This window comes from Neurospora tetraspora (assembly GCF_033439725.1).
Source record: "Neurospora tetraspora strain CBS 560.94 chromosome Unknown B0H65scaffold_8, whole genome shotgun sequence".
Classification (NCBI taxonomy): Eukaryota; Fungi; Ascomycota; class Sordariomycetes; order Sordariales; family Sordariaceae; genus Neurospora; species Neurospora tetraspora.
In genome coordinates this window covers 95,719-122,148 of record NW_026944390.1, presented here as the reverse complement: position 1 = coordinate 122,148, position 26,430 = coordinate 95,719, and the positions used below count along the sequence as shown (strand labels likewise).

Here is a 26,430-nt window from a genome sequence, read left to right as displayed (position 1 = left end):
TACGCTCAAACTGAGGATTCACAGAAAGAGACAGAGTGAGAGTACCCTACGCATAGAACACTTGATCTTCTTCGTCATTACCATAACAAGTATGCTTGATAGGCGTACTCGTCGGGGCTTGAATCCCTCCCAGACCCAACGGTGAGATCGTATGGGACCTCATGCCAACCTTTCTAGACACGATATCGTCAATGAGTGCTATGGGCGACGGTAAACATATAAATCCGTAACAGTATGTCAAGCTGGAACCCTCGGGGGCATTTTTGGGGTTTCTTAAGGCATTTCGAAGTGTCCCTGCGGCTTTTGGAAGTTTGGTTCATCCAAATCACCAAGCAACAGACAATGACCAGAATACCATTCAACCCAAAGGCCCGCCATTCGAATGCTTTGCTTCGCAGCGGTTGCACCGCTCTTTGTATGATAGGGCCATCTATAGGTAGGCCCCAAAGGTTCTGAAATAGGACGCTGAAGTGATCACGATAGCGTGCGGCTTCTGGCCATTTGACAAAGATGACGAAATGTTATGAGATATACGGTTGTATTCTACCTATCCTGAACTCTGGGAAGATCTCAGGCGCTTCTCTAAAAAATACGCACCTGATGCTTCATACCTATGCAAGAATCTCAATGCTCCCAGTAGCGGCGTAACCCTGAGAGAAGATTCTAGGCGTTTGCAGCACAGACCGCCTGTCCTCCCTCCTTTGCAAACCTTCGTCTTTGTACCGCCAACTACATAGCTAGCGCTCTTCTCCAGCAGTTAGCTGGATTAGTAGACGCCGGAGAGGTGTTGGTAGCGTCGCCATTTACAAATATTGTATATCCTGAGATATCTCTCAGACCCTCTTCTATCCTGCTTTTCTGCCATCACTAGCCCTGTCCTCCCTCTTTGTTTAGCCATGTACTCCTTATAGGATGGCTTTATGGAGGCAGCCACCAATGTTGGGCTATTCTTGTAAATGCTATTTCTGAGCTCAAAGAATTTCCCTACCGGATCGCAAAATTCGCGAGTGCTGCTGTACCTGAACGGCTGAAGGTGTATATTGGGTACAGCGCCGAACAACTCTGTGTCAAACAGCGAACAGACCAGCTCTAGAACACTATCATCGATGTCAGAGGCAGACCTGGGGAGAATGCTACCTCTAACCCGTAGCATACTTTGGTGAATATGACCGACGACTGCGGTATCGCAGGCGTAGTTCCTGCTCTTGTCGCCCCATTTAAAAGAACAGCACGGTTCTGGTTTCATTCGGGAATCGAGCTCTTCGTGAATGGAGGTGACGAGTTTGGCAAGTAAGGTCTCCCGGATTGAAGATATGACATCTAACAAATGTCAATATTGGCTTCTCTGTTTGCGGATTCGGGATTGGAATCTCAGAAAAAAAAAACCACCTAGTGCATCTTGCGGACCTAGATGATCCTCTTCTTCAAGGATGGCATCCTTTTCGCTTAGTATCCATGGATCATCCTCATCAGCCGAGTCATCCTCATCAGCCGAGTCATCCTGAACTTCTGCCTGAACTTCTGGTACTAATGCGGTATAACTCAAGCGGCCCTCCTCGTTGACCTTGGCACGTAAGGCTATTTCTTGGAGTCTATGGGTGAAGAGGTGCTCGTCGCCTAACTCCCAAGCGACAAACAAAGACCGGAGGATATCGTCGCTGTCAAGGTCGGGTTTTCTAGCGGCCTCTATCCACTGCGCACCCCAGGGCCTCACAATACCAGTCATGTCGTACTTGTTGGTGAGGACTAAAAGATCACGGAGATCCTCGAGGCCAAGGGTCTTCGGGACGCGTTCGAACCTTCCGTGTATGTTGTCGAGGATAATTTCCATGGGGAAAGCGGAGTCTTCGGGAAGCTCAACAACCCAGTCCTCTCCGTCGGTCGGCTTCGACTCTATCCAGGAGGAACCAAACAACATGGCCTTCCACACCGGTGAATGCCGACGAAGCGTGCCGGGACAAACGCGAAAGCCGCAACGCTCATTATCATGAGGTCCTACATTCAACGTGAGGTCGCCGTCAGGGTCGTTTCGACAATCTTGGTTGGCCGCATAGGCTGCTCATTAGCGTCTCCCACTTCCGTGGGCGTCGATGATGCTCCATCTGTCACCGCCGATTCGGAGGTGGTGGCCACGGCCATTGTCCGGGCACGTTTTTTTGGTCGCATCCCTGAAAGAATATCTTATGGTAGGGCACCTGCGGGCCGGAGCTGTCGTGGTCTGGATTTTGCTCTCCGATTAGGATGTGTTGATAATGTGAGATACCCGCGTGAAAGTTTGCAGATTTCGGAGGAGGACTGACGGGATGTTAGGTAGAATGCACTAGCAAATGCGGGAAAGGGGGATACAGTAATGTCCCCTGTTAATGCAACTAATTCCGGAACCATTTGGGGAAAGGCTCGGCGCTCTTGCATTAAAATGGGCTTTTGCATTAAGGGGCGCCTCACTTCCATAGAAAACTGGTAATTCGGACCACAAATAGGTATCTTTGCATCTAGGGGGTCAGTTTGTATGTGTTTGCAAACGGGGGGCTTGCATTAATAGGGGACAATACTGCACTACGGAGTGTTACATCGTATGTAAATGGTTACGTTGTAACAAGTAACTGAGCGGCTCTTTTGAAAAGAAGTTACCGAAATCTGACGGCGGCAGTGTAACGATTACCCAGAAAGCATGTGTATTGACTCCAAAAAAACACCTGATCTTCCGGTATGATGATGATGATCGTGACTTCTTTTGTTTTCGCTGCCACTCTGACTTGACTCCCATGAAGCGTCGTTCTTCCGTGAATTGCTGATTTCAGAATGAGATGCGTTTGACAGAGATCTTAATTATGGAGAAAACAAAGCAAGGTTGTGGAGGAAAATAACCTCACTTCCAAACTCGGAAGCTCGCCAAATGAGCCATGGGACCTCTGGGAACCTGTTCGCGATGCGTGATCTGTAGTAAAAGCTTGTTGGTATTCTATGTATCTTTCAAGCAACTGCAACTGTGGTTTCAGGCTCCACTGCTTCTTATTGCTTGCTCTTTCACCTGGAAGAAACCCGAACATGTCATCCCTCCGCCTCCTATCGTGATTTCAAGTCAACTTCCAGTAGCGTTGCGTGATTTGTGTTCCTGGCTGACTTGCCACCCCAGTCTTTGATCTCTGCGAAGCCATGTATTCCTTATGGCTAGGCTTCAAAAATTTCTGGACAATCTCGGGGATGCTGCCATGCAGCGTCGTGCTGTGCTTCTGGTACTTGTCTTTCAAGGAGCACTGTCTATGATACTGAGGGGTCTGGATGTCCTCCATCATAGGGAACAGCCAAGACGCCATCTGCACAACGCTTTCGGTAATACAGGAGCTCTCTCTCGGAAGTATGCTACCTTTTTGCTTTATCATACCGCGATAAATGCTGCCTAGAACCGCAGCATCACACAAGCTTCGATCCCGTTCGGGTTTTTCCCAACTGTTGCCAAAAGTGCAACAAGGAGTAGTTTTTACTCGGGCTTCTAGATCTGCAGTGAGGGGTGCGATCATTTTCTCAATAACCGCTTTCCGTATCTCGCGTATGATATCTATGAGCACGTCAGCAATAAATTCGATGTGATTGATGACTCCATACATGAATACTGTACGCACCTAAGATATCCGATGGACCAAGATAATCCTGAGCTTCGAGGTTGACATCTTGAAAATCGTTGAAAACCAAAGCACCTCCTTCAATCTCAGTTTTCATGGCGATCTCTGCGAGTCTGGATGTAAACAGACTTTCGTGCCCTAGCTCCCACGCGATATACATGGATCGAAGTGCGTGAACCGCTGCAAGGGGCTGTTCGGCCGGCAGCACCCATTGTGTACACCAAGGCTTCACGATGCGGGTCATGTCGTATTTATTAAGGACAATGAGAAGGTTGAAGAGATTGTTGATAGACATAGTTTCTGGAACTTTGTCGAATAATCCGTGTATGATGTGAAACGTAGTCTGCATTTCGAAGGCTGGATCCTCGGGAAGCTCGACTACCCATTCGCTATCGTCTGTTGGCTTTGCTTCCTTCCAAGGACCAAACAACATCGTCTTCCACACTGGCGAGTGGCGACGGAGCGTAGCTGAGCACACGCGGAATCTCCAACGCGCTTCATGGTCCGGTTTCGTACCAAGCAGCAGATCTCCATCTGGATCAATATCGTAGACCTTATATGGTAGCGTGCTTGGATCCATCGTAGTACCCATGTTTGTGAGCGTCGGTGGTTTGACGTCTGATATCGTCGTAGTAGAAGTGCCCGTTAGGCAATTCGGCTGTGGCTACAGCCCGAGTCGTTTTTGTCGTTTCTGTCGTTTCTTAGAGAGCAGGTAGCGTCTAGCGGAATGTGCTCGAATCGCCTGACCATCTATCGTAGGGCTCACGCTAAACGGAACATCTAGTTCTGAGACCGTCGTGTCCCCTTCGATGAAACGCTCAAAATAGTCTTAGTTGCTCTACGCAAAGATCGGATTGAAGCATGTTTATGCGAGAACTTTGAAAGGAGGGAAGTCACTTGAGAGAAGGGACAGAAAGCTGGAAATCCACGCGGCGTATTAGAAATGCGGGGCGGGGGATACCATGGTAATATAACACGGCTTCGTGACAGGTATTGTACTGTTTATTACAGGCGTTGGGTAAGCGTAAACAAACAACAGTATCTCATCCACTGCTCGTCCGTCCCCTTGGCAATCCGAAAATTCTTCAATCATTGGAAAATTATCCATAGATCATGGGCATCACATATCATGTTCTATACAGAAGAATAGAATATTCGAATCCGCACCACAACCGTGGTCAGATGATTGGATGATGCTCAGACAAACCTGCCTGAAGTCACCCGAAGAATGTCTACTCAGTTGTCAGTTTCCAAGAATCTCGGAAGACTGCACGAGCATGTAAGTCCGTAACACAACTATGTGTGATTGTGCAGAGTTCGCATATATCCAATGTCAATTCTACAAGCGTTGCCATAACCAACCTGCATAACAATTGGTTCAAGGTGTTGGCAACGCAAGAATGAGGTGATACTCACAAGTCAAGAGATACTTGATAAACACATCCTTGTGAGCCAAATAATTTAAGCTACTCAGTTTCACGAAGTCTCGCATACATAACTACGATATAACCTTGAAGAAGTCAGGCAGTTGCCATGAGCTGGATGCCTCGTGTCGATTTCCCCGGTGTTACACAAAAATGTTGACATTCCGCCTGCGTGGGTTCACTTCCCGTGAAAGCACGAGGCGCTACACAGTATAATCAGGGACAGGGGTACCCGCTGTCCATCGGGGCCAGCTGCAAGAGGCCCAGCTCGCAAACGACATGGCAGTGGCTAAGGCCCAAGCACCACTGCAAGGCGGCGATTCCTTCACGCTATTGAGTGCCAAGGATGTCGCTTCGTTTGCAACTAGGAAAGCATACCCCACACCACACGACAAGTTGCATATCTTTCACATGCTGTATTTTTCTGTATTTCAAGTACCAACAACATGACCTTCGCTTTTAGTAGCTGCTTTTCCTCCTTTCCTTTTGAACCCATGAATCTTTTTGTACTTCGTTTTTGTCTTCTATTTTCTTTGCCCATTCATCTTCTTCCTTCCACGGACACGACTTTTTACGGACACTTTCACATCCCATACTATACCCAAGAACGCCCCCTCATTCTCGAACATGGGTTCGGCGCAGACCCCGGAGGCGCCGGCGCCGACAGCAGCATACAAGGCCGTCAACATTGACCCGGATGGCGACCTTTACCTACACGTTCCCGACACGGGTGAAGCTTCCACGCTCTGGAAATTCCGAGTCTGCTCCGCTGCACTCCGCCGCCGTTCGCCAGTATGGAAGCAGATGTTATTTGGGCCTTGGAAGGAAGGAAAGCCGACCAGCAGCGACAAGGACTGGATTGTCGAGTTGTTCGATGATTGTCCTCAGGCGATGCAGCTGATCCTTCACATCGTACACGGAAACTTCGATATGGTCCCCCCGCTGTTTCTCTCCCTCCGCCAGCTTCACGATTTGCTGGTGGTCGCCAACAAGTACGATGTTGTCAACATTATCAAGCCTTGGAGCCAGAACTGGGCATCTATAGCGCAAGGATCAATGACGGAGGCGGATGATATAATCGAGTCTTTCTATGTCGCATGGGAGCTCGGTGATGAGAATCTTTTTGCCTGACGGCTCCAAGAGATTGCTGTAAACAGCTCTATCGATACAAAGGGCCGCCTGGTCCTAAAGAAAGGAGGAGGAAGGGGTCCGTTCGTATCGAAACCAACAGAAGCTGTCCTCGAGGATGTGGAACACCTTGGCCCATATGATATATTAGGTAAGTTGTCCCTCAACTATCGGCCAGCGCATCAGTCCATCCGCATGATCCGTCTCTAACCCTTTAACATTTGTACAGATACTATATATCATATTCGTGAGGACCTGATAGAGGCCATAATTCAGCCTGTGCACGAAGATATTCGGGCACGCCTGAAAGCTTCGCCCGCCTGCTGTTTCAAGCCAGGCTCCAACCAAACCTTGGACATAGCTGCAGGCTCATGTCAGCTTTGCGACGCCGCAATTCTGGGCGGTATTCACTCAAGCATGCTGAAACAGAAAGGTTACCTGCTCCCGATACTGCACGCCGAACTTCTCGACAGTGTCGTGGGGCTCGCAAATTGGCTGTTTCCTTGCATGATCAACGTCGAGACTATGCCGCTACATCGCAAGACGTGCTCGATCGCACAGAAGTACACCGATCTGAGCAACGAGGTTCATGGCAGCATCCCTACCGTGGCCGGACGCCATATTGCACCCTCCTACCACAGCTACATGGAGAAAGCCAGAGTAAAGACTGGCCTTGCTAAGAAGGGGGCGGATACAGCTACTTACACGTACTGGGTACAGCCTAGAGGTAATTTTGGCACAAATTTCTTCGACAGAATTTCTACGCCAGCTACGTCGTCGCTGTTTGGAACGCCTATTCCCACTCGCTCTGCCGCGCCTACCACGGCTACTACGGCTACCACTTCTACCACTTCTGCCACATCTACCGCAGCAAGCATAGGCAACACGCCTGTGTATACTACGCCTAGATTATTCGTAAATCCCGTTGCCTGGACGCCCAACTGATTCTGTCGCTAGTCACTTAATAAAGACACTGCGTTATTGGCGCTTCTCCATGTGTAACATTTGCTATCCCTTGTAGTATGGAAGCGCCTTCTCACCCATTGGCACCAAAGAGTTGTTGATCGCCGCCTTTCTACATTGCATACCTTTCGGTCATATCATACGGTACATGTTGTAGGTCTCAGCTGAAGAGTACTCCCTTCCATCCCTCCTTCCCAAAGACTTCTAGACCTCATGTAGTCTATATGCCACATCGACTTCAGTCGCTCAAGATTCGGTTTGCAGTCTTTGCCTCAGATCATTTTGGTATTGCCGAAATTTCTTACCAAACTCGTGCATGTTTGTGTTGCCAATGTTCGAAGACCTGTCATCATATGTATGACTTCTGTACAATGTTCTTTGCTCTTTCATGGAACTCTCGGCCTGTGTAATGGTGTTTCCGTTAAGAACCATTGGTGAACCAACCACGAGCCGAGATGGTGTTAATTCTAAATGCTGTCATTGTTACCACGACCGTAGACCAGTGGGAGATTGAGATACCTACAAACTTCATCACATGACAGTATGACGGTTCGTATTCTCATAGCTCAAGACCAAGGCCAGTGCCAGTAGCGGCGTGCGGATCTGTCGTCTTGCATGACCAACCCGGTCTTTGCTCTTTGGGCCGCCATATATTCCCTGTGACTCGGCTTGATGAAGCCAGCCACAACTTTTGGGGTATCGATTTGGATGCCAATGCAGAGCTTCTTGTATTTCGGCACCGGAAAGCATTCCCAGTTCCGTGCATGGATTGAGTCCGACGTGCGTTCATCACCATGCACAGTCGGAATCTTGGACATCATGGAAAACAGCCAAGATGCTAGCTCTATAACGCTGTCTTCGATCTCAGAGGCAGGCTTGGTGAGAATGCTGCCTTTGGTTTGCAGCATATGTCGGTGGATACTGCCTATGGTTGCGGCATCACAGAGCATCCTCCGGTAACCCGAGCTCCCAATCTTGTAGTAAGGATCTGCCTTCATCCGGGCATCTAGATCTTCATGGATGGGTGTAATGAGCATTTCAAGTAGAGCCTCCCGGATTGCACATATCGTGTCTGAAGGATGTTAGCATATACTTCCTGCCAATTGTGTTGACCATTCAACGATCTTTCTCAGAGCCAACCCACCTAGCGCATCTTGTGGTCCCAGATAATTCTCATCATTGAGTGTGGTTCCTTTTCGGCTCCTCCTCGACGTAGCGTAACTTAAGCGGCCCTCGGTATCCATTCTGGTCCGTAAGGAAAGTTCCTCCAATCTTAGAGCGAAGAGCACTTCGTCGCCTAATTCCCATGCCACATATAATGACCTTAACGTATTTTTGGCCGAACGCTTGAACGAAAAGTCGCCGGTCGAATTCTTCTCGGTCGAATTCTTCGATCTCCTGGCGACCGCTATCCATTGGGCACACAAAGGCCTCACGATACTGGTCATATCGTATTTGTTGGTTAGGGCCAAGATATCACGGAGATTTCCTAGTCGAATATCCTGGGGAACATCGGCAAATCTCCCATGGACTATGTTGAGAATGATCAACATCGGGTAGGCAGGATCCTCTGGAAGTTGAACAACCCATTCCTCGCTGTTGGTCGGCTTTGATTCCAACCAAGGACCAAACAGCATCGTTTTCCATACTGGAGAATGACGACGAAGCGTGCCGGAACAGACGCGATAGCGGTAAGCCACACCTTTAGTATCCAGTGCTACATCCAGGAAGAGATCGCCGTCCGGGTCAACGTCCACAATCGTGCGCGGCTGGAGGTGAGCTGGTGGTGACTCGGCTTTCTCAATACCCTCGCTCGCATCGCGCAAATGAGTCGTGGATGTCGCACTTTTTACAAAAGACATGATCGGGGGCTGATACCATTCGACAGACGATATCGTAGTTGCAGAACCGTCACGCGTGAGAAATGGGCGAGGCGCCAGAGGTCTTGCGCCGGGCAGTGAATGCTTAACGCCAGTTGAAACGAGGAAAACCAAACTGGTGCTTGATTCGGTGATTGATTCGCTTGCAGAACTAAAGAAGAGGACGCCCAGAAGGCCCAGCTAAATACCCGAAGAATGAAAACTTTTGTGGGGTGCAATTTTGAGTGGAGACACAGTGCCTCGCTCTAAACTTCCAAGAGACTGAGATGGGAGTTTCCTACTAGTAAGCTTACAAGTTCTGGAGAAAGATAGGTTGAAAGGAAACAGACATCCTGTTTGAGGCTGGAAAGGTGACAACGAAAATGACTTGATTCTGGAGTCAGTTGTCTAACGGAAGAGGAGAAGTGGAAACGGAAACCAGGGCAGCCTAAATACCCAGGAAGGGAGTGCTGGTGAATTGGAAGCCCAGTGAATGGGCGCTCAGGCAATGGTTGGTCATGTGGATTCCAGGTTGTTTTGAGGTGATGAAGAGGGAGAAGTCCAGAGAATTCCCCAAGCCCTGTGGGCTGGATTAAATCAATACAGGAGCGGTGAGGCCATGGTAGTGTAACTGCCCTGTTCACAGCCTACGCAGCACCTGCTATATCTGTAGCAGGCGTGCCTGACAGGAGTAGGCCGAGTGTGCCGATGCACTTTCCGGCCGGCAATCATACCACTACGTAACAGGAATCCAACATTAAATAATATTCGCCAAGTACTGCATGTCGAGAGGGAGGAGCCAAGGAAGGGAAGGCAAGGTTGCCGTATTATATGAGGAAATATATCAAGGAATATGAGAAAGAACGAAGGTTCTTATGTCCGGGTCGCAGGCATGTACTTGTAGTACTGCGTAATAGACTCAATTCCGAAACCGTAAAGAAAAGAAGCTGTGTGTATTGTGTGGGGAAAGTGGTCCCTTAAGCGGGCGGCAAGCACCTCACAAGCGTAATAATACGTACAACATCTGTAATCTCCGGCCCGCCCATGTACCATGGACAACTTGACCGCAAGTGCCATCCTCAGACGGACAACACCTCCGCGAATATTTGGAAAGGAGGCGGTTGATTAGGCAAAAAGCTAGTAACTACAAGTACGCTCCAAAAGCCTAATCACAATACCATCCTCCACTATATGTCCAGTGCACCTCTCCAGTGTGTGTACCTTCAAATCAAAAGCCAGCACAACAAGTCTCTTCCAAGAGGGACCAGGAATCATAGTAGGAGGATCTATCGGTGGGCTGGAAAAGGCGACAACGGAAAAGGGCTTGATTGTTGTTGTTTTACGGAAGAGGAGAAACGGAACCAGGGCAGCCTAAATACCTGGAAGGGAGTGCCCAGGGCACGGACTTCTAACAGGATCCTGGACGTCCATATCTCGAAACAAGAATATCTCTGACCGACACTATCAGGCTAAACTGTCATCCAGAGTGAAAACCCGGTTCCCCCCAACGCCTAAGAAGAGAGAGTATAAAGCAGAAAGGTTGCCGACTCTCACCAATACCGGCGGGTAATAGCCTGTCTTTGCTTCTGTCCTGCCCGGGACAACTCAATGCCTGTCTTGTTCCTCTGGTTTTCCATGTACTTTTTGTGTCCCGGCTTGATGTACCTCGCCACAAGACCAGGAAGATCCTCGTGGATCTTCTTGCCGAGGGTCGCATACTTTGTGTGCAAGGAGCACTGCGGATGTTGCGGCAAAACCTCAATCCGCCCTATCTTAGGGAACACGCCCGATGCCACCTGTACAACGCTTTCCTTAATGTAGGGGAGCGTAGTCAAGTTGGTGAACCTGTGGTCTATGTGAATCGTAAGACCGCCTAAGGTGGCCGCATCGCAAAGAGCCGCTGACCCCAAAGCCGAATTGAATTTTTGAGAACCAGAACAGGCCGTTGAAAAACCTGGAATGCGCCGTGTTGACATGTCCTTATCAAGGGGCGTGATAATCATCGAAAGCGCTTCGCACCGGATTGCACGAACGATATCTGTGAAAAGATTAGCATTGAGCCAATTCCGAATAGCTTCGGTCTGATACATGAAGGTCAAACGTACCAAGGATATCGTGTGGGCCGAGGTAATCCTGACCCTCAAGGTCAATCCACTCTGGATTTCCAGCGTCCGGAGTTCCAGCCAGAACGGACTTTTTGCTGAACCGGGTCTCTACCTGACTGAATAGAGACTTCCACTTGAAGCTGGTATTTACGGTGGTATTTATGGAGATCTCCTCAATCCTCAGAGCGAAGAGATGTTCATCTCCCAGTTCCCACGCAATAAACAAGGACTTCAGTGTGTCCGCCGAAGATAGGTCCCCGTGGGCTACAGCTGTCCACTGTGCACACCACGGCCTCAAAATATCGGTCATGTCGTACTTGTTGGTGAGAATTAGAAGTTTGTGGAGCTCATCGAGACTAAGAGAGTGAGGGACCTGGTTGAACCGTCCATGGATGATATTCAGGACAATCTGCATCGGGTTGACAGGATCATCCGGAAGCTCTACGATCCACTCCTCGGATTCGGCATTGGCTGGCTTTGATTCCTTCCAAGGACCAAAAAGCATCTGCTTCCAGACTGGCGAGTGGCGGCGAAGCGTCGAGGAACAGACACGTAACCGCTGTGGCTGGGACGATCCGGAGTCTTCGTCTCCCGCTACGTCCAACAAGAGATCACCGTCGGTGTCAATGTTAATCACGCTGCGTTTTGGCGAAACCGAGCCTTCCGTTTCGTTCGTGCCTGTTGCATCCGACGCATCGGAAGCAGTAGCCATTGTGGGGGGCGTATCGCCAGATGAGCTCCCCGTGGGGGTTGGCTCAGTTGTGATTGTTTCCGATTGATTCAGAGCAGAGCTGCTACTAGAACCTGTGGTTGAAGCGCCGGTTCCTGTTGTGGGTGTAGTGCCAAAAAGACCAGCAGCCGTGGTTGAAGTTGCCGTTGTTGAAGCGGCCGTAGATCCGAACAAGCCACTGCTTGTGGAAGTCGGAGCTCCTGTGACTGGCGTAGATCCGAACAAGCCACTGCCTGTGGAAGTGGGAGCTGCAGCAGCTGGTGCAGAGCCGAACAGACTACTACCTGCAGCAGAAGAGCTGGTTGTAGCAGTGGCAGCCCCGAGGCCTCCTTGAACAGGCGCGGAACCAAACAAACCGCTGCCTGTGGCAGCCGGTGTGGTCGTCGTTGAGACGGGCCTACCTCCAAATAAGCCACCACCAGTAGGGAGATTTGTTTTCGCAGAGGCTCCAGCCCCAAACACGCTGCCCCTTCCACTTGTAATTGAAGTGGAAGTCGTTCCTGTCGCTGGCAAAACGGGCGTGGGCCCGAACAAACCACCACTCGTAGACGCAGTAGTCGGAAGAGGCCCAGAAGCGCCGAAAAGGGATGGAGTGCTTCCAGTAGACGATGTAGCTGGAAGACCTCCAGGCGCAGGCGCACCAAAGAGAGATTGGGCGGAGGCTTGAGCGGGTTGCTGTCTCCGGGCAGCTGCAAAACCTGCCACCACAGAGGTCTCTGGCGTTGTGCTCTGTTGTGACTGGCTCGCGTTACTGTTTGGGGTCGGTCCGCCTGAGCCGAATAGCGAAGGGCCAGTATTTGTGCCAAATGCACTGCCATTTTGGCCGTTGGTTCCAAAGCCGGACATTTTGGCTCCTTCCTCGTCGTCTTCACGTTGAAGGTTGTTTGGTTGAGCAGATTCTACTCAGCGATGCCGCGCGGGAGGTGGGGATGCACGTAACCGTGATCTGGACGTCTGGATTAACCGTGATCGGGATGTGTGGATGTACTAGTATGCAAAGAGTGTGGGGGATGAGTGCAGTCGCCAGTGCCGACTCGAAAGTCGGGCACGCGTTTTGAGAGACAAATGGATGTGGAAAGCTCAACCGTTGGCTTGAAGGGCCATTCAGCTGAAAGGTGAAAAGAGGAAAGGGCGACCGCTTAAAGGAAGGAAGGAAGGAGAGAACCTGACAAATCCGCCGGTCACCTTTCACTTCGGAGGTAGATAAGGAAGGTTCAGCCTCACCAGGGCACCTGGATTTTGGATGTCGGGTATATTCTATCAAACTGATTGCGGGGGTAGAGGCTGCGGGCGGTGAGGCTCGACCCTTAAATTAGAGCACAGCCAGCGGCATGCGACCAACTTCTTCACTCCCTCTCAACCCACCATAAAACGCGTCGGAAAAGAGTCATTTTCATTTTACCGATAACAACACCCATTCAACTTCCAAAGGCTATCTTCATTTTTGTCTCTTACCCACGAGATATTGCCAAACTTGCGAGTGTCCAACCCGACTTTTGGTGATCTTGATGAAAAAGTGCCAACGCTTCCCCACATCGCGCTGTAAAATACGGTACCGTGAGATACATGGGTACAATACCCGACGTCCGACCAGAAAACGCAGGCGTTACCGGGGTCAAACATACCTATTTTGCGTTATCCATCTATTGGATCACGCTGATCTGTTAATGAATCAAAGTTTCCTGTTCTAACATTATACTTGCCTCGAAATGGCTCCTTTCGACTTGACAGGTTCTTCACAGGATCCAAAGCTGCCTGGCTTGGTGTAAGTGCCTCCTACATACTCCACTCGGCGCCCTTTAATTCCCCCCCTAAACCATGTCACCCCCGACTTAATGTCAACAAACTTCCCCATCTGGTTCATCCCATGTAAATCGAACGTATGACAATGCCCTGCTCATGGGTAACATACATGAAGGAAAGAAAAATACAGGAAACACAGATCAAGACAGTGAAAGAGAAGACAGAAGGTAAGAAAGGCAAGATCAGGTGAAATAGAAAGACAATTAAGGCTTCCGCACAGATTGCTTCGCGGATGGCACACTGCAAGTTGATTCTGCTCTGATACCCCGGTGCAATATCATCAAACCCATAAAGGCACCAGGATCAAAAGCCCGCTGGGCTGCACAAGACAAACGACACCTACATATTTCAACCCCATGATACAGCATTGGTCAACAAGGAAAAGGACAACAACTGACAACAAGCATGCTCAAAATCTCCGGAAACCTGTTCCATACCTCGAACTCAGCACTCAGGTCGACATAAATATCTTCGTAGACTCTGAATCAATCCCCCAGATTGTCCGTATGGAATCTGCAATCCTTTCGGTGGGCATCATTGCTAGTCCTCAAGATCTCCTTGAAGTCTGCCATGCATTCCCAGCAGAACTCGTATGAGCACTTGGAGCCTATTGATTGGAACACGGTTTTTTTAGTACAGCACTTGAATTGATGGTTATGGCTTAGCGAGGAAAATGTGGTGTATCGATCCGGGGAAACAGAGAAGAAAGGGACTCGAAGTGAAGGTGACGATGTGCTTAGGAAAAGACCAGCAACGAGGTGTTCGCGGTCGGAGTGCTACCGGCGTGGGCAGGATCGATTCCCATGCCAAGCGTTGCGGCAATCCCAGCAAAACTCGTAACGACACAGGGAGCCTAGAAGAACATCAGAAACCCAGTTCAAGACCATGCAAAGAATAATGTGTTTAAGACTGCTATAGAACTACCAAGGAAACAGGAAGAGCACTTGTCTTTCCGACGGTAGTGGAATTGCGGACGCAGGTGGGGAAAATATTGCAGGGAGCAAAGTGGACGGATAATCTCAAACACGAACGTGTAAAGAGTGTGGGAAATAGCTGAGGACATTGTCTTACATGTCATGTGCGCGCTGTCAGTCATAGACGTTAGCCACCCGTTCTCTAACCGAGGCAGAAACCCACGAAACGTAAACTTACCATCCGCCATTTTTCTCGATGTTTCGCCCACACGAAGGGCAAGGCTTCGACGTAAGAGCAATTATCTTCTCGCTTTGCTTGTTCTCTTCCTCTTGACGAAGGTGTTGTTTATAAGCCGGGCTGTCCGGGTCCATCCTCACGATGTCGAACTCGTCGCAGCTCATGCCCTTGTGCCATGGTACTTTGTGGACGTAGCACGACAAGTGTCCCTTGGGACACTTCATGATGGGCTGATCCCTCCCACCCTCGTGGATGTGGCCGCTGTCACAGCCCGGCTCTGTACACTGTTCAAGTTCGGAACTGTTAGCTATGCATTGCCGCCAAATTTGGGACGTCCACTGCCAATGGGAATCATTAACTTACCCACCTGAAGCCTTCTTGGCTTTCCAGCATGTGTCTAGTCAAAAGACTTTCATACTTCGCCCGTATCTCAGGGCTGGCGTAACGTTGGATAACAGCCGCATCGAGACGGCTGTTGCAAACCGGACAATTGATGTCTTGCCAGTGCTTGTTTTTGATATCCGCCGTGATGCTCAAACGGACACATTGGACGCAGACGTGCATTGCGTGTTGACAGTCGGTGGAGAGTTTTGACAAAGGAAAACGAAGTAAGTCTTTCGTCTCTGTGCAGACGACACACTCGATCTGGACGACCACGGTCTCGTGAGAGGCTAGCTTTTGTGTTTGCGATCGTGTGTTGATTGTACGAGTAGCCATGGTTGATCTCAATGAGGGGAAGAAGTATGCAATGATGTTGTGCCAACTGGCGCCCTGATGAAAGTAATCGTCTCCCCGCAGGCTTCTGGATGACAAAGCTGAGGTGAGGGGCCCGAAAGGGCACACATCGTCTTGCAATGACATCTTATAAGCCCGAGCGGGCAGGAAGGCAGAAGAGTTGGCTGGTGACGCTATCGTCAAGTACCTCACCCAATGGGAATTGGCATAGCACGCAGTATGCAAGTGCCAACAAGCAGTACAAACAACTTAAGCAGACGGCCGGAGGACTCGCTCAACCCCGCGTGGAATGCCTGCTGGATGTTTCGATCTGCAGCTGGTCTTGATGAACGTGCAAAGGCGACGACAGAAAAGGGACTTGATTTTGAAGTGGTAACAAAAGAGGACAAACGGAAATCAAGCCAGCCTACAATACTGGGAGGGAGTGCCAGTGGATGGACGCCAAGGCACGGAATTCCAACAAGTTACCTAACTTGATGTCCTGGTGACGACGTACCAAGCGTTTAATACCAGTAGAGAACTTGACTCGGCTTGATCCAACTGTTGAGGTAAAGTGTGATAAAGTGTGATGTGTTGGAAGGGTGCTAAGCCCTGGAAATGCAGCTGGCGAGCTGCACTATATGTGTGTTCGTTAACAAGGAAGAATTTGGGTACAGAGGTCGGCACTCTAGAAGCTGCTGGTGTGCAGAAGACCGACAGAGGAGCATCTACAAGCAAGATGAAGCTGTTGGGTATTCATGTGAGCGATATGCTAACCTAGTCACCTCGAAGAACTGTTCACGACAAGAACTGATTTTCAGGGACACCAGACACTCCCACCAAGGGGTGTGTAAACATCCAGGTATGTAGAATAAATTGCAAACAAATGTGGTATCTTACGGTACGGGAGAGCTTGAAACCGGGTGCTTGCATACCGTCGTTCGTTTGGCAAAAGCCTCCCGTCACTTGAGGGGAAGCATGGGTTTGGGCCTCTGGCAGATGCAGGGCAGCGAGAAAAGCATTGACCAAGGTTTGAGTCGATGGATGTCGGTTCTCGCAGGTGGATTGCCTCGGTGATAGGGCCTTCGGTGACCAGTTGGAGGAAAAAACAAGTCTCAGGGAGCATGAGGAGGAAATCAGAGAAGTCGAACCAAGCCATTGATGGGAAAATCGGGTTGTTTGGAGGTTGAAGTGGAAGGGAAGAGAGCGGACTCCTCGCAGAGATTGGGGTAGATAAAGCATTCCAGAGGGCATCTGCAGTTTTGATGGGTCGCGACTGCCACAGGGTTGAAATGGGAAGAACTTCAAATTCAGCGATTGACGATGGACGGGAACGGAAGGAGTGATGTTCGAATGTGTTGGGCGCTTCCGAGCGCTGGAAGGAGCAAACGGCATGCTTCAGGATTCTTGCCTCATGTAGGGCTACATCTTCCTGGCGGGGACTTCTCGAGATGCTTCAGCCTCGCACCGAAACCACGAGTTTCGGCAAGGAACAGGTGCCGTTTTGTCAAAATACGTGATTTAGGTATCATAACAAGTCTAAAACTATCGCAAAATACGTATGTAAACATCCATGATTGGACAGGAAAACCCAAGATCTCTCTCTTTCCCACATCAACACCAACAACGATGATAACCAACTCATCAATCCTCCAACAAGCCAGCAGCCAAGGCCTCCAAATCCTGCAAATTATCCGGCTCATGATCCATCTCAATAACCTTCCTGCCACCCTCCACCTTCGCCTTCTTCCTCCTCGGCCTGCCATCATCGCTGTACTCCGTATCCGAGTCATCCTTCTGGAACCACTTCTTAGCCTTCTTCTTGGGCGGTTCCCTGTCATCCTCACTCTCGTCACCGCTATCGCCACCCTTGCCAGCAACAGGCAGACTCCTGAGCAAAGCCAAGGGGTCCTCATCCACGTCGCTGTGCGCATCCAGCAGCGCCGGCTGCAGATGCAGAGGACCCTTCTTCCTCTCGACCTCCTCGCCCCTCTCCCTGGCCTTGGCGCGCTCCTTCTTCTCCTTCCTCCGCTGCTTAACCAGCAGCTTGTCTTCGATATCCTGCTCCTTGACCTTGGTGGCCTCGCTCTCGACGAACTTCTGCCTGAGCTCCTTGGCGTCGCCCTCCTTCTGGAAGTCCTCCTCGTCCTGCAGCTGGTAAATCGGGTGGGCGTTTCCTTCGTCGTCGAACACGAGCTTCTGGCCCTTCTCCATGTACTTGAGCAGCTTCTTCTTGGACTTGAGCAGCTTCTCGCGGCGGTGCGAATCGATGACCAGCTCGGCGTTCTTTCCCAGCTTGACCACCTTGGCCGTGCCGTCGGGGTTGGTGCCGGATATGGCGTTGCCGGCGGCGTCGTCGAGCGCGGCGTCGTCGTCCAGAACGCGCTTGACCGAGAGGAAGTCGTCTTCCTCGTTGTCTTCGGTCTGATCTTCTCCGAGAAGCTTGCGGTAATGCGACGACAGGACGTCCTGGTTTTGACGCTCGGCCATCTTGTCGTACTTTGTCCTGACCTCCTTCTTCTTCTTGCGGATCTCGCCGTCCGAGCCTTCGGTGTCGGACCCGCTGGACATGGCGGCGCGCGAGGCATTCTTGAGCTTCTTGATGTCCTCACCCTTCTGGTACCTGATCTGTGGAGTACCTGGGAGACCCAGGCTGGAAGCGAAACCGTCGAGGTCGAGCTTGTCGAACTTGAACACCTCCTTATCCTTTTGCAGGTAAATCGAACGGACGTACGAGACGAACGCCTTCTGTCCGAGGTATTTAAGATCGGGTGACTGGAAACACTGGGATTGCAGCTCGTTCTTGATGCTCTTCTTCTTAGCCTCCTTGACGTGCACCTTCTGGACTTGCACCTTCTTGTGCTCGAGACGCTTGAGGAACCCCTCCTCTTCGGTGGGGTCGAGGAACAAGACGGCACGACCCTTGCTTTCGTAACGCGCCGTTCTGCCGACGCGGTGAATGTAGGTGTCGGCATCTTCAGGGCAATCGGCCTGGATGACCCAGTCGACGGCGGGGAAATCGACACCTCTGGCGACGACATCGGTGGCGAAGAGGCAGGAGTATTTCGCAGACGTAAACCGGTTTGTGATCTCGAGACGTGCTATTTGTTTTTGACGACCGTGCAAATGTAGTAGTGGAATACCGGGCTGCATCCGCTTGAAACTTTCGTAGACGAATCTGACCTGCTTGCCGGAGGACAGGAAGACGATAATCTTGCTCTTGAGGTTCGTTCGTAGGAAGCCCCATAGTGTGTCGAGCTTCTCCGGGAGAGGTGTGACGATGTAATGCTGCTGGAGGTTGACGGGAGTTGCCGATGCCGCGGCTTCGTGGACAGAGACGTATTCGGGGTCCTTCAAGCTCAACCGGGCGAGATCCGAGACACGCTTGCTTTGTGTGGCGCTGAACAGGAGGGTCTGCCTGCTCTTGGGAAGATGCTCAACGAGAGCGTCAACGGCCTGTTGGAAACCCATGTCCATAATGCGATCGGCCTCATCAAGCACGAGCATCTGGAGGTTGTCGACATCGAAGCCGGCCGTTTGGTCGAGATGCTGCAGCATACGGCCAGGTGTGCAGACGAGGATATTCATGCGACCAAGACGCTCCGCCTCCTCCTTCAAGCTCTTTCCACCAATGACCAAGCCTGCCGAAAAGCTGTGGTTGCGGCCAATCTTCCTGAGAACTTCGAATATTTGGACGGCCAATTCACGGGTCGGGCTGATAATGAGGGCACCGAGGCCGTCGTACTCGGTCCATCGTGCACGGTATAGCTTCTCGAGGACTGGAACAAGGAAGGCGAGGGTCTTGCCGCTACCTGTCCTAGCAGCGCCGAGAATATCTTGGCCTTTGAGCGCGAGAGGGATGGCGGCGCGTTGGACATCGGTCAGGACCTCGAAATGGGATGCGCGCAGTCCAGAGGCGGTAGGTTCGCAAAGCGGAAGATCGGTAAAGTTCTTGATTTCGGTGGATTTGGGGTCCTAGTAGGTTAAGGCACAAGAGTTAGAAGCGTGTGCGGTTGTATAGTGGGCAAAGGGGTTCGCTAGGACTTACGAGTTCGTCAATTCTCTTCTGAAGCGTCTCAAGGTTCTCTAACTCTCTTTTCCTCTTCAACGTCTTCTGTTCGGCCTTGTTGGCTTTAGGCCTTTCCTTCTCGGCCTTGCCCTTGCCAGCGCGGCCTTTGGGGCCTCCTGGAGCCATGCTGTTTGTGTTGTTGGACTGTGCTGGAAATTGGGCGTGATGGGTTCGACGAGGTTCCAAAGGTCGGGTCTGCTAGTCGAGCGAATCCAATTGCCTGCGGGTCGTCGCTGGTGCCTTTCAGTTCGATGCGATGGGAAAACTTTTGGCGGAGAGGAATTCTGCCAGCTTGACCCACCTCATCCACTGTAAGCGAGGGGATCTGCAGCAGGGATCTCGAACGCGCGGTTCGGTCCAGGGTTAGGGTCATACGAGCAGACAGACGACGAGTTATTAGCCCCCAGTCACATTCTCACGTTGCTAGGTATGGTTCATGACAGTTGGATGGGCAGTTGTACGGGGTTGAAGCAGGGCATTCAGATGAACTTCAGAATAGAGATTCAAATTTTGGGTGATTTGAGCACCCACTAATTCAGCAATTTACATATTTCACCTAGAAGTACAGCAACATTCAACCATCAAACACCATGCCTGAGCAATGAAAAGAGCCAAAGTATCATGAAAGCACCATGTATTGAACCAAGAAAAATGAGCCTGAAGACGGGTATCGCTCGCTCATATGATTCCTTCGTAGCCACCCGCAATGAAACCAACCCACCTATACGTTCCCCAAAGTTAAAAGCGATAAAGAAAGACCAAACGCCTTGCCCCATTCCCAATTTCCTTGCTTTTCCTTCCCATATATAATCGACTGCTCAAGACCCGTCGCCCATATACCCACTACCAATCCTGCTTATTCCTCATCCTCAACCTCCAATTCCTCCCCAAACAGTTGCAGCCGGTAGAAGCAAGTATGATCCTGCGCCCCGTGGTTGGTCTTGGCTCTGACCAACACCTTGTACGTCGCCGCATCCAGATCGAGCAACTCCTCCGACAGCTTGTGGACAAACATGCCGTGGCTACCGCTGGTCTTTGCATAGTCGTACTCCAGCTCGCCGATCTTGACGTACTTCTTGTTGATCAGGGACAGCGACTTTTTGTTGTCGTCGTCGACCCTCTTCAAGTCAGCTTCGCGTTCGCCTGGGTATAGCTCGTCCATCCAAGCCAGGAGACGCTTGTTGTCATCCGCGTCCGGATAGTATCCCCAAATCTCAATGTCTCTGGGCATCGAACCAGGATCATTCGTCGCGTTCGGGTGGACGTGCTCGACGACGATGGCTTGGGGAATGACATAGTTGGCCATCTCCACGGCGAGCTGGACTCCCCTGCTGGATGTGATGCCAGCGCACCAGCACTGGCCAACGTCGCTCCACGCAGAGAGTGCCATCATGTATTCCCCTTCCATGCTGACTTGATCTTTGACAGAAATGGGCTTTGGCTTGCCGAGCAACTTGGCCAGATGCTTGTTGCCGGGAAGTGCTTGCGACTCAAGTCTATAAACGGGGGATGATTCCGTGTACACGATACCAGCTTCATTGCCCAGGCCGAAGTGGTTGACTTGGGTTTCAATGTAGTCGTGGTAGTTGCGCATGATGCCGTCCTTAGCGGCTGCCTCAAGTTGCGCTCGGGGAATCTCCTTCTTGACGATGTTTCTGACCAGCGTGGTAATATCGGACTTGGAGAGACTGCCTTCGGAGTTGGAGATGGCCGCCTTGACCGTGGTGTCGATGAGTGTCTCCAGCCCTTTCTTGACGGCATCCAACCGATCATCAATGTCCTCCTTGTGTTCTGCAATCCTCTTCTTCAGGAGGCCCACAAACTCATCCCGGCTGATGGCTGCGTCACGCGTGACCCCATCGCCTTTGTCTCCCGGTAGATGCTCCTTGACAATCTGGGCGACCTTCTCCCCGTTTTTGGATACCCAACGTTCCCAGGACTTGGAAACGGAGCCTTCAGCAATCTGCAAGATATGCTCATCCGATGGGCCCTTTTCGAAAAGCCCGGCCTTGACGAGGCGCAGTCGCACTGCGTCCCAATGCTCCTCGGAGATGTCACCGGTACCGTCAAGAGTAAGAACGGAGCTATCCTTGAGCATTCTATCCAGAAGAGCATGCCAGAAGTCGTCCTGAATGATGAGATCACCGTTTGGACCACGCTTAACGTGCACCATCCGGGGAAGAAGAGTCTGGATGTTCTTGACAGCACTCTCTGTAGAAGAGGATTGTTCAAGGATATAATCCTTCAAGTTATTCAACTGATCATCCGTCAATTGCGGATGACCGGGGATGAATTGCCCGACGTTGCTCCTCCAGTGCTTCCAGCCATACCATCGAATGCTGCTATCCGAATCCGGTGAGCCATACGAAGACGCGCTCAAGACAACCAGAGCGAGGAGGAGCAGTGGTAGAAGGTATGTGAACAGCTTCCACACGCCCCATATCGAACGACGAACCAAACTCAGTAATCGTTGCATGAAGGTAGGAGCAGTAGTATACGGAGGAGGTGGTGTTTCCCCGTTTGTGGTATTTGACTGTTCGGATAGCGGCCTGGATGTTCGGTTCGGTCTCGCCGTTGTGGGTTTGGAAACCTTGCCAAAGGACGGATACTGTTTGTCAGACATGGATTCCGCCTCTGTGTCGAACAATTCTTGGTGTTGATTGACCGGATGTTGAGCATGCTGTAAAGAACTGGAGAGAGTTGACGCTGGTCGCCTTGCGATTCTGGGTGGTTCCGGAGGCTCTGGGGTATACAGTCGCATCTGTTGAGCCACTCGCCTCTCTTCTTCTAGCCCTTCCCTCCGCTTTTCTGAGTCGGTGTAAACATCGCTTTCCTCAACGTAACTGTTGCCGGTATCGGGTGCCACAAGGTCCCTTGTCTTGGAAGTAAGTGGTGTCGAAAGCAGTTGTTTGGAAGGTGGAGGGGGTGGTCGCATGGCCTGCCTCTTTGCTTCCTCCAGGCTTGCCATCTCCGCTTCTCGGGCCTCTCGATCTCGGCGTTGCTCTTCCTTCTTACGCGCGGCCTCTGCTGCATGCTTCTGTTCCGCTTGACGCCGCGCCTCTTCAGAATGCTCACGTCTTAGCCGGGCATCTCGTTCGGCTCGTGCCAGTTCGGCCTGTTCCTCGGCCTCCTCGTCGCGTGCTCTTTTCTTGGCTTCTCGTTCAGCTCGTTCTTTGGCCTCACGCGCAGCCTTTGCTTTGGCTTCTTGTTGAGCTTTCGCGGCCTGTTCCTTCTTCTCCCTTTCGGCCTTTTCCTTCATAGCTTTTTCTGCCTTCTCCCTCTCTGCTTTATCCTTCTTCTCTTTCTCTACTCTCTTTCTTTCTCTCTCCGCGGCGTCCTTCTCCGCTTTCTGCTTTTCTTCCGCTGCCCTCTCCTCTTCTGCCCTCTGCTTTTCTAGTAGCTTTGTCTTCTCAATCTGATCTTGTAACTTGTTGAGAGTTTGGGTCGGTTTTGCAGCACGTCGGGGCGGTTCTGGTTCGGATTCCTCTTCTTCCTCGTCGTCGTAATAGCCACCTTGGTTTTCGTATTCTTCCTGCTCCTCCTCCTCCTCTTCCTCCTCTTCGGTTTCTTCCTCAATGGTGTCAGGGCGTCTGGGGCCGGGAGTTGTGCTACCCCTACGCGCATCAAGCTCTCGACGGCGAGCCTCAGCCTTGATATTGTCGGTCCTGACAGTTTCGTGGATCTCGGCGAAGGCAGTTTCGAGATCGGTACCTGCGGCGGTTTTGTTCCTGTCTGGCATGGCCACCAGTGAGGAGCCATAACTGAGACTGAATCTGGTGGGCGTTTGATTCCTGACTTGCTCAACTGGAATCAGAGTGCCGCGCTTTCCGGGCTTTGGTGTGCCTACATCGGAAAGGGCAGGAGAAGGTGACACCACCGACCTCCGCGTTATCCGCTTGGGAGGCATGGTTGCAGTGGACTTCTTGAGAAGACTGTTAACGTCGTGAAAAGCGAGGTCAACGTGAGACCAGTGATTGGAATATGAACTGTCCATGGTGTTAGAAGGCGTTTAAAATCAAAAATGAGAACAAGCGAGGTTATTCTTTTCCCTCTAACACAAATATCGTAGGAATGAACAGAGACGGACGAGAACACTGTGCAACTGGAAAAAAGAGCCCAAAAGTGAGAGGGAATACAAAAAGGTTGAAGGCTATAGGCGGATGAAAAGAAGAGTCGCGCTTAGAACATGTGGATGGGGCGATTCAAACTCACATTTAAATGACAGACTAGAAGACTGAGATGCCACCCAAATATTCTGAGGACGAGTTTTCAGTAACAACGAATTGATGGGCGTGAAGAGGCTGGGCCGAATTGCAGAGCCGTGAGGTGGCTCTTTGGGTTCTTTTTGTGAGGCTGCCGCTGCAGGCCAAATTGCTTGGGTGAGCGTCCTCCTGAATGTAATGGAGGTCGATCTTCGGGTGGTTGCGATATGTTAATGCGCTTCGCCTGCGACTGCGACTGAATGGCAACCGAACTTTTGCGATTTGCGAGGCGCGCAACACGTGGCACCTCCAATCAAGGTGAAACTGCTGAAGAGCCCTACGGATGCCCAAAGTAATCACTCGATACCGTTGGTCAATCCGACGCGAGGGAGACCTGAAGAAAGTAACCCAACCTCCCAGCTGAGCGTAGTGAGAAGTCGGGTATGTAGTCGGGTCCTCGGCGATGATGTGCAGTGTTCCGTTGCAGACTCGGCACGCGTGGTTTCGGTTGATAGCGCGCGATGCTAGGTTGCAGCAGCGATCAAAGAAGAGTTGAGCGGAAGCCTTCTAGCGCTGGGAATTGTGGATACGCCGTGGTATTTGGGGATCAATTGACTTTGGCTTCACTTTTTCCATTCAGGTCTTGAGGTCGAGATAGGTGGGTGGTATGTCCAGCATGAGAATAGAGAAATGCTGAGACTGGACGTGGGGGACCCGGCGGAAGTGAATCAGAAAATGACTGCTACAGCGATGTCTCTGGAGTTGTAGGTGTAGGGAGGGAGTTAGTTGTTGACAATGCATGCATCCATTCGCAAACGGACAAGACAAGTCGCTGGTGTCTTGTTCTGAAAACGGCCTCGTCTCTTTGTGCATGTCTTGGTTGACTCGAAGCTGTCTTTCATGTTGAGCTGTAGCTGTCCGTCTTGCCTTTGTTAGCAGTCATTGTCCATTGAGAGCCTCTTGTTTAATGGTGCCTATTGTCATAAAGGCCATTCGGCTGCTCTTCGTCGAAGGTTCTGTCTTTGACGCCGTCACAATAGAACGTGGAAGCAAAGATTGAAGACGGGATGCGATGAATGACAATGAAAACAGCTGTGTGCCCACTGCTGGCGCTGCCGACTGCCTGCCGCAACAGCGCATTGAAAGGCCATCACTCATCTCGCCTTGGCTTGTGGTCCGTGCTCCTTCAACAAGTGCAACTTCCTCGACTGATGTCAACTCCCCACTTCAGCCCAGTCGCGCGGCGCCAAGGAAATGATAGCGTCCGGGTAGAGGCTGACGGTTGGAATGGATAGCCCGGGAATGGCTCGATGAGTAAGCGAACTGATATGCGCTTAAGCGAGAGATATGCAGTTTCCGTTGCCGTAGTAGGTATCTTGAATTCCCGATCTTCGGGGGGCTGGAGGATAGAATCAGAGACTTGTTCCATGGTCCAGGGGAGCCAGGCTGTGTCGTGTTGGTTCTTGTCAGATCGTGTAGACCGAAATCTCTTGTCCTGTCCTTCTATTCCAGTCTGATCGCCGTTTCTTCTCACTGCAATCTTCCTGACGTGATCGAGATGGGATGAACCTGGGGCAACTGGGGCTCAATCAGCATTCCCAGTTTCCATTCTCCAACACCTCCACGCAGCAGAGACGATCCAAATTGCACGTTCCACCATGCAACATTGTAACTTGTTGCCTGCTCCCGTTGACTATCATTTGATATTACTGTGTATCGTTTTACTAGCTACCCCATTTCTCGTTTCCGAAGCTGATATCCGAAGTGCGGAGTGCAGAATTCTTCTAGCTCCCTACTTTCGAAAGAAGAAAGAATGGGGGAAAAGATTTAGGCTATAGTCAGCCAAAGGGCCGATTTGGACTCTTGACTATTGTCACATGTTACTTGCTACAACCATCTCGACAAGATGGAATCGGGAATGAGCACAGCAGGGGGAGGCCCGGACAAGCTTCTCAAGCGGATGGGGTCGCCGTGGTCCCGTCTTGGTACCCCAAATTCCAAAACCTTACCGTTGCATGTCACGACAACCCGTACGAACCCGCAACCCGTCCCGTCGCAGGCAGGGTGCTGTGCAGGGTAACGTGGTAACCCCCAGGGCAACAGGCCACGGATGGCAAACCTCTTCAGACGGGAGTCTCATCTCGATTCTCATCCCATCCCATCGACAATCAACACTGTCCTACTGCGTGTGGTTCCCTGCTGTTTCATGTTCGCCCCACGGCAAACTACGGTCTAGCGAAATTCGACAATCGTCATTTCATGACCGGACCCGTCCGTCTCCCATCGCAGGATTAGGTGCAGGGAGTCGCCCAGCCCGGACCCATCCTGCCCCTGGTCCATCACGGTCCATCACAGGCCTAGGAAGAGCCAGGGCCCTATTCCCGGACCAACCGACCCCTCCAGGTCATTGCAGGCTCCAAGCTTAATTAACCAGTGCATGCGCTGCCTTGCCGCACTCATTCGGTGCTTACCACCTTCTACCAACCACAATTCTATCTTTAACCGAACGGTCCTAACAAAACATCCTCTTCCACCCTTTGTCACTCTTTTTGTGTGTGTGTGTGTCTGTTTGGTTCCCTTCTCCACGGTAGCAGCGGCAACGGCATCAACAGCAGCAGCAGAAGCATCACTTCAGTTTTGAGAAAAAGGAACACCGAA

General features: G+C 51.1%; 8 protein-coding genes across 8 annotated transcripts; 1 reads left to right on the top strand and 7 right to left on the bottom strand.

Moving 5' to 3' along the window:
* Positions 1 to 551: 551 nt before the first annotated feature.
* On the bottom strand, positions 552 to 2,405 carry B0H65DRAFT_476990 (uncharacterized protein). The gene is made up of 2 exons (XM_062827403.1): positions 1,390 to 2,405; positions 552 to 1,320 (listed from the first exon to the last, which is right to left on the bottom strand). Exons 1-2 carry the CDS (start codon positions 1,916 to 1,918, stop codon positions 767 to 769), a joined length of 1,083 nt encoding a protein of 360 aa, XP_062677296.1. The 5' UTR covers positions 1,919 to 2,405; the 3' UTR covers positions 552 to 766.
* A 226-nt stretch (positions 2,406 to 2,631) lies between these two features.
* B0H65DRAFT_532085 (uncharacterized protein) lies at positions 2,632 to 4,551 on the bottom strand. The gene is made up of 2 exons (XM_062828954.1): positions 3,624 to 4,551; positions 2,632 to 3,559 (listed from the first exon to the last, which is right to left on the bottom strand). The coding sequence occupies exons 1-2, from the start codon at positions 4,213 to 4,215 to the stop codon at positions 3,078 to 3,080; spliced, it is 1,074 nt and encodes a 357-aa protein (XP_062677295.1). The 5' UTR covers positions 4,216 to 4,551; the 3' UTR covers positions 2,632 to 3,077.
* A 1,123-nt stretch (positions 4,552 to 5,674) lies between these two features.
* On the top strand, positions 5,675 to 7,259 carry B0H65DRAFT_560778 (uncharacterized protein; the record flags this gene model as incomplete). The annotated part of the gene is made up of 3 exons (XM_062830154.1): positions 5,675 to 6,155; positions 6,189 to 6,326; positions 6,405 to 7,259. The coding sequence occupies 3 exons, from the start codon at positions 5,675 to 5,677 to the stop codon at positions 7,118 to 7,120; spliced, it is 1,335 nt and encodes a 444-aa protein (XP_062677294.1). The 3' UTR covers positions 7,121 to 7,259.
* Positions 7,260 to 7,704: 445 nt separating this feature from the next.
* Positions 7,705 to 9,000, bottom strand: B0H65DRAFT_552352 (uncharacterized protein; the record flags this gene model as incomplete). The annotated part of the gene is made up of 2 exons (XM_062829880.1): positions 7,705 to 8,210; positions 8,283 to 9,000. 2 exons carry the CDS (start codon positions 8,998 to 9,000, stop codon positions 7,705 to 7,707), a joined length of 1,224 nt encoding a protein of 407 aa, XP_062677293.1.
* A 1,316-nt stretch (positions 9,001 to 10,316) lies between these two features.
* B0H65DRAFT_501229 (uncharacterized protein) lies at positions 10,317 to 13,073 on the bottom strand. The gene is made up of 2 exons (XM_062827841.1): positions 11,103 to 13,073; positions 10,317 to 11,035 (listed from the first exon to the last, which is right to left on the bottom strand). Exons 1-2 carry the CDS (start codon positions 12,676 to 12,678, stop codon positions 10,548 to 10,550), a joined length of 2,064 nt encoding a protein of 687 aa, XP_062677292.1. The 5' UTR covers positions 12,679 to 13,073; the 3' UTR covers positions 10,317 to 10,547.
* Positions 13,074 to 14,783: 1,710 nt separating this feature from the next.
* Positions 14,784 to 15,504, bottom strand: B0H65DRAFT_581109 (uncharacterized protein; the record flags this gene model as incomplete). The annotated part of the gene is made up of 2 exons (XM_062830809.1): positions 14,784 to 15,071; positions 15,151 to 15,504. The coding sequence occupies 2 exons, from the start codon at positions 15,502 to 15,504 to the stop codon at positions 14,784 to 14,786; spliced, it is 642 nt and encodes a 213-aa protein (XP_062677291.1).
* Positions 15,505 to 16,999: 1,495 nt separating this feature from the next.
* B0H65DRAFT_501225 (ATP-dependent RNA helicase dbp-4) lies at positions 17,000 to 19,903 on the bottom strand. Its single transcript, XM_062827840.1, has 2 exons — positions 19,550 to 19,903; positions 17,000 to 19,476 (listed from the first exon to the last, which is right to left on the bottom strand). The coding sequence occupies exons 1-2, from the start codon at positions 19,694 to 19,696 to the stop codon at positions 17,146 to 17,148; spliced, it is 2,478 nt and encodes an 825-aa protein (XP_062677290.1). The 5' UTR covers positions 19,697 to 19,903; the 3' UTR covers positions 17,000 to 17,145.
* Positions 19,904 to 20,058: 155 nt separating this feature from the next.
* B0H65DRAFT_476982 (uncharacterized protein) lies at positions 20,059 to 23,778 on the bottom strand. Its single transcript, XM_062827402.1, has one exon. The coding sequence runs from the start codon at positions 23,562 to 23,564 to the stop codon at positions 20,427 to 20,429; it is 3,138 nt and encodes a 1,045-aa protein (XP_062677289.1). The 5' UTR covers positions 23,565 to 23,778; the 3' UTR covers positions 20,059 to 20,426.
* Positions 23,779 to 26,430: the final 2,652 nt, after the last annotated feature.

What these genes read in the sequence shown, in the direction of transcription:
- B0H65DRAFT_476990 (XM_062827403.1), bottom strand. Translation starts at nt 1,918, where the DNA reads ATGTTGTTTGGTTCCTCCTGGATAGAGTCGAAGCCGACCGACGGAGAG. An exon ending in AGGTCCGCAAGATGCACTAG is followed by an intron (nt 1,321 to 1,389) that starts GTGGTTTTTTTT and finishes GACATTTGTTAG; the next exon opens with ATGTCATATCTTCAATCCGG.
- B0H65DRAFT_532085 (XM_062828954.1), bottom strand. Translation starts at nt 4,215, where the DNA reads ATGGGTACTACGATGGATCCAAGCACGCTACCATATAAGGTCTACGAT. An exon ending in TGGTCCATCGGATATCTTAG is followed by an intron (nt 3,560 to 3,623) that starts GTGCGTACAGTA and finishes ACGTGCTCATAG; the next exon opens with ATATCATACGCGAGATACGG.
- B0H65DRAFT_501229 (XM_062827841.1), bottom strand. Translation starts at nt 12,678, where the DNA reads ATGTCCGGCTTTGGAACCAACGGCCAAAATGGCAGTGCATTTGGCACA. An exon ending in CGGCCCACACGATATCCTTG is followed by an intron (nt 11,036 to 11,102) that starts GTACGTTTGACC and finishes ATCTTTTCACAG; the next exon opens with ATATCGTTCGTGCAATCCGG.
- B0H65DRAFT_501225 (XM_062827840.1), bottom strand. Translation starts at nt 19,696, where the DNA reads ATGGCTCCAGGAGGCCCCAAAGGCCGCGCTGGCAAGGGCAAGGCCGAG. An exon ending in AGAAGAGAATTGACGAACTC is followed by an intron (nt 19,477 to 19,549) that starts GTAAGTCCTAGC and finishes TTAACCTACTAG; the next exon opens with GACCCCAAATCCACCGAAAT.
- B0H65DRAFT_476982 (XM_062827402.1), bottom strand. Translation starts at nt 23,564, where the DNA reads ATGGACAGTTCATATTCCAATCACTGGTCTCACGTTGACCTCGCTTTT.